This window comes from Cladophialophora immunda, assembly GCF_000835495.1.
Source record: "Cladophialophora immunda strain CBS 83496 unplaced genomic scaffold supercont1.3, whole genome shotgun sequence".
NCBI lineage: Eukaryota > Fungi > Ascomycota > Eurotiomycetes > Chaetothyriales > Herpotrichiellaceae > Cladophialophora > Cladophialophora immunda.
In genome coordinates this window covers 4505518-4517911 of record NW_015622543.1, presented here as the reverse complement: position 1 = coordinate 4517911, position 12394 = coordinate 4505518, and the positions used below count along the sequence as shown (strand labels likewise).

General features: G+C 51.7%; 4 protein-coding genes across 4 annotated transcripts; 1 reads left to right on the top strand and 3 right to left on the bottom strand.

The window, feature by feature from the left end:
* Positions 1-3168: 3168 nt before the first annotated feature.
* PV07_05972 (uncharacterized protein) lies at positions 3169-3936 on the bottom strand (the record flags this gene model as incomplete). Its single annotated transcript, XM_016392910.1, has 2 exons — positions 3629-3936; positions 3169-3554 (listed from the first exon to the last, which is right to left on the bottom strand). The coding sequence occupies exons 1-2, from the start codon at positions 3738-3740 to the stop codon at positions 3169-3171; spliced, it is 498 nt and encodes a 165-aa protein (XP_016250429.1). The 5' UTR covers positions 3741-3936.
* PV07_05971 (uncharacterized protein) lies at positions 3933-6543 on the bottom strand. The gene is made up of 8 exons (XM_016392909.1): positions 6352-6543; positions 5765-6285; positions 5696-5714; positions 5455-5649; positions 5092-5396; positions 4839-5045; positions 4287-4786; positions 3933-4220 (listed from the first exon to the last, which is right to left on the bottom strand). The coding sequence occupies exons 1-8, from the start codon at positions 6434-6436 to the stop codon at positions 3965-3967; spliced, it is 2088 nt and encodes a 695-aa protein (XP_016250428.1). The 5' UTR covers positions 6437-6543; the 3' UTR covers positions 3933-3964.
* A 753-nt stretch (positions 6544-7296) lies between these two features.
* Positions 7297-9258, top strand: PV07_05970 (uncharacterized protein; the record flags this gene model as incomplete). Its single annotated transcript, XM_016392908.1, has 7 exons — positions 7297-7591; positions 7644-7676; positions 7743-8008; positions 8069-8292; positions 8346-8801; positions 8873-9155; positions 9205-9258. 7 exons carry the CDS (start codon positions 7297-7299, stop codon positions 9256-9258), a joined length of 1611 nt encoding a protein of 536 aa, XP_016250427.1.
* PV07_05969 (uncharacterized protein) lies at positions 9202-11680 on the bottom strand. The gene is made up of 5 exons (XM_016392907.1): positions 11375-11680; positions 11226-11308; positions 10756-11152; positions 10248-10635; positions 9202-10185 (listed from the first exon to the last, which is right to left on the bottom strand). The coding sequence occupies exons 1-5, from the start codon at positions 11530-11532 to the stop codon at positions 9358-9360; spliced, it is 1854 nt and encodes a 617-aa protein (XP_016250426.1). The 5' UTR covers positions 11533-11680; the 3' UTR covers positions 9202-9357.
* Positions 11681-12394: the final 714 nt, after the last annotated feature.

The following is a 12394-nucleotide window of genomic DNA, read 5'->3' as shown; positions in this document are numbered from 1 at the left end:
TGGGTTTCAAAGACTGGCCGCATCGTACTGGTCGGCGACGCAGCTCACCCTCATTTACCAACGTCAGGTCAAGGCGCTGCGCAAGCAATGGAAGACGGTGTGACAATTGGCACGTTGGTCACCAAGCTGGGAAAAGATGGAATTCCCGATGCATTCCGAGCGTTTGAGAAGATTAGGTATGTTGGTTGAAACCTGAGGGTCGAAAATTGCATGTATGATGTCCATCGCAGAAACTGACGGAGAACTGCTACTAGATACGAGAGAACAAGTCTCACCCAGCGAATGGGTTGGGAGACGAGGCATCGATGGCATCAAACGGACTGGGACGCCGTCAAAGCGAACCCGGAGTTCCTCAAAATGCCGCAACCGCTGTGGCTCTTTGGACATGATGCAGAGAAATACGCCGACGAGAGATGCGATGAGGCTGTGGCGAGCTCTCGAGATGGTAGCAAACCATTCACTTCGACGAATACACCCGAGGGACATGTGCACGAGGACTGGACCGTGGAGATGATGATGGCGCTGGAGAAGGAACAGGCCCGCGAGGCATTTTATCGCGTGGCCAACAAGTGATATTGACATTTAGCATAAGAGAATAGTCATACTTGATACTTGAATCTTGATACTTCCATCTTCTCCTTCCTCATACTCAAGCAACCTCTCTTCAGTCCTCTCACACAGCCCTTACCTTCATCGTCATCCCACACAGAGGCCGCAAACTAGGCCCACTCTTCTGCGGCTCCGCCGGCCCTGTATTCTCAAACTCGAACCTGCGCACCAACTCACACAGAATCGTCTTGAACTCCAAAAGAGCAAAGGATTTCCCAATGCACACCCGCGGCCCAGCGGAAAAGGCCTCGAGAACAAACGGATCGCGCGCTGCTTCGGGGAGATTGTCGAACCTGTCGGGATCGAAGTCCTCGGCTCGCGGGCCCCAGATAAGAGGGTTGAATTGGATGGTCGCGGGGGCGATGGTGATGAGTGTTCCTTTGGGGATTGGGATGCCGGCGATGGTGACGTCGATGGATGTTTCACGGGGGAAGGTTGGGGCTGAGTAGGTAATGATCAGTTTAGCCACTGCTGGCATAGTGCAAGCCTTGCTAACTAGGAGAAGGAGAAGGAGAATGAGGGCTAACCTGGAGGATAATATCTCAATACTTCCTTGGTGAAGTTGTTCAGAAACTGAAGCCCCTCGATCTCGTTGTAGCTTGGGGATTTGGAATTGGTGAATCCGTCTTTGATTTCATCCCGGAGGCGCTTTTGCATCGCGGGATACAGCGTGAGGGCATATAGGGCCCATGTCAAAGCCCCTGCTGTAGTTTCGTGGCCACTGTCATAAGGGGTTGTGAGAAGTTGTTTCCTTCTCGTATTCACGGTTCATCTAAACCAGGATAAATGACGGCAAACTTACGCAGACATAAAGTTCAAAAGCTGCAACAAGTTAGGACTCAAAATCACCCGGAAAGAACGTACTACGTAATGTAAAGAAAGTAAGAAACTCACATATCCTAGCATCTCATCCTCTGACCACGTGTCTTTACTCTCCTCGATCATCAGAGTCAACAAATCCCGGCTTTGTTTCTCCCCTAGGATCTTGCCTTCTTGAAACTCTCTCTTCCTCTGCCTGATATGCTGTCGGAGTCGTGTTCGAACGTCGGCATTGGCGTGGACATATTCTTTATTGACCTTGAGTGGGAGCCACGATCGAACGGGAATGAATCGGTGGATGGTCGATATCAGGACTTGCAATGGAGTGATGCACTCGAAGATCTTCTCGTAGCTCTCTGCAAGGATGGACGGTTTCGAGAGAGAGTCGAGCTGGTATCCCAGGGCGGCGAGCCCGACGATGTCAAGGGTGGTTTTTGCGAGGAGGCCGGAAACTGTACACCGCTAACTTGTAAGCTTCTCACGAGTCAAGTAGTCCAGACCATTTAAATTGCAAAATGTCAACATTACCTTCGACGAGCTCAGATTTTTGAAGAGACGCGGATATCAAATTGGCCAATTCCGTCGCTTTGGTCTGAAAAAAGGGGAGAAGCCGCTTGATGTTGCCGAATGAGAATGGTGCTTTTCAAACACGGTCAGCAATCAGCAATGATCACTATCAGCTTTTAACGCAGCAGGCGAAATAGTAACTGCAAGGGGCTCAACGAACATATCAACATCTTCCTGATCCTTCTATGCTCCTCACCCTCCGCGAAGAGGATGCCCATCCCAGCAATCTCGCCAATAATTCTTTGGTAGTACAGCGGCTTCCGGAACGAATAACACTGAGTCTGGAGCACCTCTTTGTGCGCTTGGGGGCTGTTGACCAGAAGGACCTCCTTGTTGAGGAAGGTCAAGTATCGAATAAAAGGCGCGTCGGGATGTTCTAGCATCCATTGTTTCTCCAGCTCGCTGGGGAGCGAGTTGTATTGATTCGGGATCTGACCGAGCAGGATATTTCCGCGGACCTGTAAGGAACCCGAGTTAGTATGTTAAGGAAGATATTATCGAATCAGTGTTCAATAAGACATTAGGTATCACTCAAGTGACATGAACGGCGAAACGCACCTTTGGACGAGGCAGGTTTCGAAGTGGCGACAAGTAAAAAGGGTACACAAATATGTGGAAGGCTTGCAGTGTGAGGAAATTAAGAAATACTGCACATGCGAACGTCGTTGTGAATGATTCAGGCTTGATGGGCCCGAATCGAATCAACGAGAGCGTTTCAGCGGCTGCGAGAGCGCCAGACACCAGTAGACCCAACATGTTTGTGTTTAGAATTTGATGATGTTAAACAGAAGGAGAAGAGACGCTGGTTCTCGTTGTAGTTCTGCCACGTCGAAGCATTCCTTGCCCTTAAAGCCTAAATAAATCATGGTCTCCGTGGGGAAGTGATTGATCTGGGATGATGCTTGATCTGGGTTACCCCGGGCCCGGTCAGCTTGGAGATGGGGCAGAGGAAAGACAGGGTAGGCTGGTATGTGGACTGGAGTTAGGCACCGGCAATGTTAGAATGTGCCGATGTATTTTAACTCAAGCAAGGGAAGTCAAGCTCCACGATTATCTTGAGAAACTTCAAGCCGGAGACCGGAGACAACATTCTAAGGATTGTCTTGTTGGCATCATATAAATTCCTACTGCTCTACAGCTTGCAGCCAGTGCTATGCCTCAAGGATCAAATGTCTACCCAACCTTGAACATCCTGTAGACAGCTTCAACATCGCCGTCAGATCGCACAAATAGCTTGCCCATCGCTATAAAAACTGTTCTATTGACCCATGCCAATGCCTCGCTTCTGCTCGAAAGCATGGGCTGAGTATAGTAGTACGCCTCGCCAAAGTCGATCGATTCCTGCTTTCCTTTCCACAAATCCAGCATTGGCCCGTCGAATGCACATACTCCGAGATAACGGATGTCGCACTGAAGCTGTGGTTGGGACTCTGCAGGCGAGGCGCACGACACTCGCGCGTCCATGTGCGCATAACCCTCATGTAACGTCATCCAATCACTCCCAGCCTTCAATTCGAGATTGATGCTTCCATCTGCAGATACCAAAGACCCCCTGTAGACTAGGTAGTAGGGGAGATTGTTAGTCATTATTGCATACTTGACGCATTAGACAAATATCAAATGCAAAACCTACCATGAGCTACACTTGTAGCCGAGTGTTGAGTGCCTTCTGACGCAAACCCTGGTGGGCCGATGACAGTCAGGTCGAAAACGTGTGTCAGCTTGGGGGCCTCAATTGGCGCCATCGGGACGATGTTGCTAAGGATAGTGCTTGAATCCAAGTTTCGGTCGTGACCGAATGGTCTCAGTTGCCTGTGTAGCTGTGTAGCTGTGTAGCAAACGACGGCATACAGAATCCAAGGTCCTGCTTGATATCTGATGTCCAAATCATTCTCCGATTGGTGGAAACCTGATCGTGCCGGTGTCGAATCATTTCCGTCCGAGCAAGGCCCCCAAGGCACTCATTTGGTCAACCGAGACCTCCATGGAGCCCGGCGAATTGCTTCGGTCCGGCTGCTTTTCGTACGGCATTTCGGGCAATGTTGGCGATCTCCCGCACGGAAGAGAGCGGAGCCTCGATGCCGCAGGTGTGCCCCAGGTATCCAAAGTGGCCGGATAGCATGTCCAGAAGTGCAATATCACTGCTGGCGCTAGGTGAACTGGGCTCCTTGAGAACATGCATGAAGAGGCTCATCGCGGCCATGGTCGGAAGATGGAACATCTGCCTGCCGGATATCCACTGTCAGCTGCGGGCGCCGTAATAGTACCACCGAAATCGGTAAACAACTTACCACGATGGGGTGGAAGCATTGATTGACCCGGTATTGGACGTCAGGATGACATTCCTTGCAGCTTCTGCCACCAATGCCGAGCTATGAATCGCCTGGTCTTTTGTTGCCGGCGAAGCTTCTGCCCCTAACAATTGGCTCATCCAGGGGCACACTAGGGGGAAGTGAATCTCCATGAGAACGGCGTTGTATGCACATTGCAAGTATGTCACGGCATGCGGGTTCCAGTCTCTGGGAACCTCTAGTCGGCTATTTCGCTTCCGGACTTTGGCGAAATCGGGCAATGACTCCCTCCAATCCTCGAGTTTCCTATCAAGGTGTTGGAACGTGTGGTGGCATTTCTCGGCAGAGACATCGAAAAGCCTCTTGCATCCCCATCCCTGCATTATCTCCGACAGCATCTTTGCGTGCTGAATGCAATAAGTGAGAAAAACAGTCTCCGCATGGCTTGAGTTGGGTGACATTGTCGGCAATGGGCAAGTGACTGCGTTATCATCCAACATCTGTACAACTTTAGTCTAGCTCTTGGTACACTGTTTTAGAGAATGTGCAAACCGAATTGAAGCCATTTACGTAGGCGATGCGCTTCTCTAGGCAATAAATGGTCCAGAAAAGCCAGCATCCCAGTACATCATCACTACCATCAGATGACCATCGTCGTGCAGGAGACTGATCTAGCTCGATTTGCTGCGCTAGTCGAACAGCGGTACAGATCAATGTGTGATCTATCGATGGACTTGAAAGTCCACCGCAATATAGGGTCTTGTCACAACTTTAGCACGGAACTGTAGCCTAGTAAGAAACTCACCATAAGAACAACAGCTTGCACAGCCTCAAGATCTTCCCGCGGATAGAGAAGCTCCGATAGGACTGAAAGGGCGTTCTCGAAGAAGTTCCCGCTGGGCTCCTGTGCACCCGCGAAAGTAGATGAGTATTCAACTTCCGATAGGAGCATTCGGCAACCTGCTGCATATACGGTGTTGCGAAGCGCATACCAGGCTGGGTCTTCGGAGTGCACCGGAGAGGGATCGTTGAAGTGACGGCGCAATTGAGTCTCAAAGGATGTCCGGTCCACGATACCAAACACTGCTTCGGGGGACTGTTCGAAGTATGCTATGCTATTGGTCAGGAAATCTACACTACACACTTGAGTAAGGGGCCGAAGTCAGACCTTGTGTATAGATCATCGCAGTTGCCATATCTGGCTCAGGAGTCCTCTCCCTCGGTGTCCGCCTTGGGCCACCGCATCTCTGCCGCTGGTTGGAGAGAATAGTGTGTCTGACAGTTTCAAACGCGGTGCTTCCGGTGATGGCTGCAACCCACTGAGCACCAGCTTTCGAGCATATTGACAGCTCCAAGGAGATTCCTTCGATGTTCAATATAAGCCTTCCAGAGCAGCAGATGTATCTCACCTGGATAGTCATACGAGAGCTGTAGCAGTCAGCGACGATTCTCAAGAACATTTACTCAGCGAGACCAACCTTGTCTACTGTGGAAATCGGACTTGTAGTTTCAAGGTGAGGATACTCTCTTGGTGTCGCAATCCAGGGGTATGGAGTGCCTTGAGCAAATTTAGGGTCGCTAGGAGCTGGAATCTGTCTACTTTGCTGCCGCAGGCCGTTTCCAATGGCATCCTGAGAAAAGTCGGATAATATCGTAGCGCCACGCGAAGTGGGCGTCGACAGAGCGAGCTCTAGCAATTCATTGCGAGCGAAGGCTGCAGAATGTAAATGACTATCACCAGTAACACTCACGTGACCCTCTGGCGATGTGGTTGGTGTCTGACTGATTGTAGGGACCAGCAATTCGGAGTCTGCTGCTGCATCTTGGTCGGATCCTTTCTCCTGTGCAAGCCGCAGAAGTTGCTGTTCAAAGTGTTCGAGTCGCCTGGCCAGCCTTTGAGTTTCAGTGCGGCGTTTGGGAGTTGGTTTCTTCCGTCCTTCTGGGTAGAAGCACTGTTCTTCTTGCCGCTGACACCGTTCACATGGCAATGTACCAGTACCTAAGAGCAAATAGGTCAGAGGTTGATGGCGGGTGGAGGGTTCCAAATGGCAAATAGGCAGTTCACATTTCATTTTCTTGTCTCGACAGGGGAGACATGCAACCATGCGCTTCCTGGGGGGCGTCTCTCCGCTATCACTTGCTTGCAACATAGTCTCATCTGGTGAAGAACAGCGGACCCGGGGATGCTATCAGTATAAGACCAGATACAACCTGGAAAGGGTGGAAGGGGGGTGTTGGGCTGTATCGTACTTTAGGTAGGGTATGGAGTTATGCACGAGAGTGAGTGCATGTCAGGATGGCAGCAAGATGTGCACTGCTCTGCCAAGCCGCCAAGGCCCAACAACGAGCAGAGCTGATGGCTCCCATTGACTATCTAAGGCTCCCCCGCCCTCCGCTTCGGTACCCTGCGGGTGGTACTGTCATCATTCATGCTGCCTGTAGAGGCTAAACGACAACAAGGTTTCGAAGGGTGGCTCTCGATGCCAACCAAAGGCCATCATTCTCAAGTCCAGACCCATTTCTCGGGCTTTGTGGGGGAGGGGCCCGGGTTGAAAAGCGGAGAGGAGTGGTCTACATTCAAAGTATCTGGACGCACGAAGCCGAATGCCGACCTGAAAGATCATGCAGCAGCCTCCAGTTCAACTTCTCTCGGAGCCTCCTCAACATCGTCCTTTGCACCTCTCTCTCTTCCCCATCGTACATCACCTCAATATCGTTCGATGTAATCTGGTTTTGGAAGCTCTCCAGCGCGGGAAGCTATTGCAATCACACCGGGGTAAGGAAAGGGCGCCGCATTCCAAAATTCGAACGGCGCAAGCTGGCACGTGGCCAACACGGACCTCGGCCTCAGACACGCGTGTCTACGATCGATCGACAACGCTTGAATTGACAGAAGTATCAGACTCGGACTTCACCACATCTAAGAGTCCTTCCTACAGAGTCCTTTCCAGATGTTTGCCTCTGTTCCACTGCCACGACTCACTTAGGTGGACGTGTTGGCACAACTCTCATGGGTACAGTTTGGCCGGACGTGCGTCTCAGTGACAGCGGCGACGAAGCACCCACCTCGCCACAGAGGAGTCACTTGATCGGTGGCCACGATTCAAAATCCTACTTGGCAATATGCTCCGAGAGCGCCGTCAACTGGCTCAAGGCACGAGTCAGCTCAGCGGATGAACAGTCTGTGACAGACATTGTCACGCGGCTCTCGAGGCATGCTGACTACAAGTCAACGTTCATGTGCCCGCCAAAACTCAAGCAATTCCCAGAACCTGATATGCAGATGGCCTGGAAGTATTGTCAAGGTACACCTGCTGCCCCTTTCAGCGAAGTTAACAAACGTTGACCATCTTGCAGAATACTTCGATAACCGGGTTGAAACGCTCTTTGGTGAGTCTTCCATTGTCTGTGATACCTGCTCGTGTCAGCGTCATTGACTTCATTTTCATGAATAAGGTGCCATCGACCGGCGGCAGTTCGAGGCCCGACTTCGAGCACATCTTCAGGATGGCGATAACTCAGACAGTGACCCCAGCTGGTATGCTCTCCGGAATACCATCTACGCCACGGGCACTCGGCTCCTGTTGACGAGAACCGGGTGCGATGCGAAAACGATACACGAAAGCGCGATGCAGTATTTCCTCAACGCGCTCTCGGTTCACACTCAAGTACTCTTCGCGCGGCAGGTGGACCTGACGGGTGTCCAAGCACTAACAATCATGGTACGTCAGGCCTACGTCCTCCACTCGCGTGATTGGTGGTGTCTAATTCTCCTTTCTCAGAGCTTCTTCGCCGAAAACCTCCTAGGCTCCAGTATTGAATCCATGCTCTGCTCGAATGCCATTCGCGTAGCACAGGGCTTGCGACTGAATTATGAACCAGTGTCAAACGAAAGACTCAGCCCAAGCGATCGCTTTGTGGGAAACCGGATCTGGTGGGCTCTCTACTGTTATGACAAGCACATCTCACTGCGCGATGGTCGGCAATCGTGCATCGATGACGACGAGTATGTTGAACCCAGACTTTTCCGATACACCCTTGCTAACCTAGGCCATGAAGCATCTCTTGCGCCCTACCAGAACGCCAAGCATCTGAAAATCCCAATAAATTCGAAATATTCATGCAGATGATCAAAAGTGCCCAGATTCAATCATTGATTTACAAGAAACTCTTCTCCGCTGCCGGAAGGCGACAGAATACTATCCAGGAGAGGGCAGCAGTTGAACAATTAGACCAGGCACTCTCGGAATGGCGAGATTCGCTTCCACTACATCTGCGACCTGGTGCGCCCATCAAAAAATCTTCACTCCCAGCCGGCGTACACATTGACCCGGTGGTTTACATGCACTACACATATTACGGCACCGTCATAGCGATGTACAACAAATTCCCGTGGACCGCGAGGGGAAGCAGTCTGGACAACGCGGCATTTGGGAGAGAAAAGGCCGTATCAGCGGCCAGAAGCGTCGTTCTGGCCACAAGATATATCGATACCGACATGAACACGACAGGATGGTATGCAATCCCTCTTCTTATGGGCAATACCTGCTAGTCATGTTCCTTTCACTGACGCGAGAGGGAAATAGTTTGTTGTTCTCCTACCCCATGACAGCCTTGATTGTCCTCTTTGTCCACATCCTCCAGAACCCGTTGGCGCCATCTGCCCACTCAGACGTGGTGCTGATGGATATGGCCACCGGACATTTTGCACAGCTGGAATTCGCGACTTCGATGCAACTGGAGGTTCAATTTGTGCGGGACATGGCGCACATCGCGCGGAGGGCTGTCGAACAAATCCGACGCGATGCCTGGATTGATGTGACGCCCTTTGAGGCGCCAGAACCGGCCATTTTCTCCCCTACCATGACGGTATGTCGCTGGGCGGTAGCCACCAAAGATAGTTCGTTAACGTTTACAGGGCCCAAACTTGAATTTCATGGATTTTTTGACCGACGATGTCTATGCAGTATAAATCTTCTGCTGGAGATTCCGCGTTACGTTCCTTTGACCCGTCTCGACCCGGATGATCTACAGCTATGCTTCGTGTATTTGGGACTCTGTTTGATCCAGCTCACTGCTGCATGACACCCATCTGTTCCAGATGGTACTCCTCGACTTGACTTGTTACACCCTCTGTGGCCGCAAATGGCACCTTGATCTCTGGTCCGACGTAGCTCTTCTGGGATTGTGACAGGAGGGGCTCGTGACCGGCGATGATGGTCATGATACGCTTGGCCTCCTTAGTGTTGGGTGCATCCTTGCCGCGCCAAGCTACATGTCCATCGGGACGGACCAGGACAAGTCGACTCTGCCAGACACGGCGGGCGTTTTCCTCGTTGCGCAGCACTACAAGTTTCACCGGCAGGCCGCTTTCTTTTGCGGCCGCAAGCAGGTTCTCGCACTGCGCCGGCTCCTCATGATCGTCGGAGAACTCGAACAGCGTCCAGAACTCGCCGTACAGATCGAAAATGGCGGTTCCATCTTTCAAGTACACATGTGGCGCTCGCGAGCCGATGAACGTGCTGGGGACATAGGTGCTAGGAGACCAGGGGGGCTCTACACCGTCTCCCTCCGACGGCGTTGGGTAGACGCAGGATTTGTGTCGATGGTCCATTTCAATGCCGACGTCAGTGTTCTCACCCTTATTGGCTTGGTAGTGCTCGTGGATCCTTCGTCGCAAGGCGCGTCCTGCCTCTGAATCCTCATCTACGAGATGGGGATCTGTGCCGAGGAACTCTGTGAGAGCAAGATGTGTTTGCATGTGAACGCCAGATTGTTGAATGCTGGTCGCTGCCACCGCTCTCCGCTCTTGTTGGTAGGAATCCAGCAGGCCCGGCCCAAGATTTTCTCTGATTGTGGCGGCAAGTTTCCAACCCAAGTCAAATGCGTCGCCAATCCCCTGTCATACAAAAGCTTCAGTATCCTGCCAGCGCCAAAAAGTTAATTGCACCCAGAACGTACCATGTTCATTCCATACCCGCCGGTAGGGATGTTTTGGTGAGCCGAGTCCCCAGCCAGAAACACTTTCCCTAGTCTGCTGCGATAATCCCGCGCCACGGCAATACTGTGCCGATATGCGGATCTTACCAGTATCTCGTCGATCTCAACTTTAAAAGGGCCACCCATACCCCCAAGAGCTTGGTAAACGGCATCGTGGGTATCGATTTTCTCGTGATCGACATCCACGGGGAGCAGGAGATGAGTGGTGAAGATGTATTCGTCGTCTTGGCTAATGGCCGCACTGCCAAGTCCGTGTTCATTGCAGATGAACAGATGCCAGAACCGCCCGAGTTTAAACAACTTGTCCAGGTCTCGCGACTTGAAGTGCACGAGAAGGGTATATCCTGGGCTGGTGGTGTGCACAGTGCATGTTGGTTGTCAGAAAAAAAAGCTCATCACATCACATCACATGTCAAAGGACGGGGTGGGGAGGCGAGAATAGGATCAATCAAAACAATCAACCACGTACACAGGCCCACCGTCCAGTGGGATGCCAATATCCCGCCTCACTCGGCTTGAGGCCCCGTCGCAAGCAGCGAGATATGTGCTCCGTATCGTTTTTGTCACCCCACTCGCGACATTTGTGGTGTGGACATAGACTCCGGAGTCTGTCTCGACAGCCTTAACGACCCTCCACCCGAAACGGCAATCGAGCAAAGGGTTGTCATCGCAGCGAGCTTTGAGATACTTCTCAAATATGGCCTGTGATATCCGCTGCCACGGTTCCAGCGGCATGCTTCCTTCATTTTTGTCTCTAATCTCCTGCTTGAGATCCTTGACGCATGGAAACTCCCAGGTGGTGATGGGCTTTTGGGCGTGCAGGCCAGATAATATCAGGACCTTATAGGGTGTGGTATCTGGGACTCCTGTTTCGAACACGAAAACTGTCAGTTTTTGCTACTTTTCCATTGAGGCGCCCACGGAACCAGATGTGCCCACCCAATTTGCGAATGTCATCCACCAAGTCTAATCGCCGCAGCAGTTCCATCGAACGAACATTGGTGAGGTCCATCTTCGGCCACCTTCACACAGGTCTTTAGTCGAGAGAGAGCATGTGAAAGGGAAGGATTCGGGGACCGGGCACTTACCTGGTTGTAGATTCATTGCGCTCCAGGATAATGGACTTCAGACCATACTTGGCCAGGACGGTGGCTAGGATGAGGCCCACGGGTCCTCCGCCAGCGATGACGATGGTGTCGTCGGCAACGATCTCTTCCTCCATATTCGCGTTGTGTTTGTCAATCATCCTGGCCTGCGATACACGGTGAACTCGAGGTGATGGTCAGATTGAAAAGGTTGGTTTTTGTAAATGTTAGGCGTAGATTCGGAACGATTGGACACCTTGTTTTCGGAGTGGACTAGCCGGAGATGAAAGACTGGAGGTTGGCATATTAGAAGTAGTAGACTCAGGAGTAAAAGGCATCTCTTCTTGCATCTGGACTGCACGGCGGGCCGTCTGTTGTCTGCATCAAACGATGGGCGCTGGGCGATGGGCCGGTTCCCAGTGGAGTCGCTCGTGACTTGACGGCCACACGAAACCGTCTCCGGCCGGAGCGTGGGCTCTCGGAAGCGACCACTCCGGTACTCCTGTTTCTCTGTCCACCCCTCCCATTACGACCTTTCTGACTTGGAAGACGAAAGTATGGGGGCTGGTCTGTGCAAGGCCCCGAGCTCCGGTTAGTTTAAAGAGTGGGAGTGTCTCGGGCTGCTTGTACTGTAGGAGAATGCTTGAGTTGCAAAGACCGTTTTTCCTTGGCACGATTTCCAGTCGTACTACTACCTAGTTAGCATTTTTCATGTCTGCGCTCACAAATACCATCTGGCCAGAAGGCCTTCCGCCGCCACCTGCTCTGCAATCGTGGCTGTCCAAGCTTTTTGAAACTGTTGATTCAAAGGCGCCAGATTCTGGTGAGCAGCTGGCTGGGTTGTACGCTGATAATGCGGTGATCTACGGAATGCATGGAAGATCTGAAGGGAAAGAAGGTAAGACCTACTGTCTACTACACCTCAAATTCATTTCATTTCGTTTCATAGGCTAGGCTAGTCGCGTGCAGTGCAGTGCAATATTAATATCTTATTACCAACCAATGCAGCTATCGCGGCGAGCA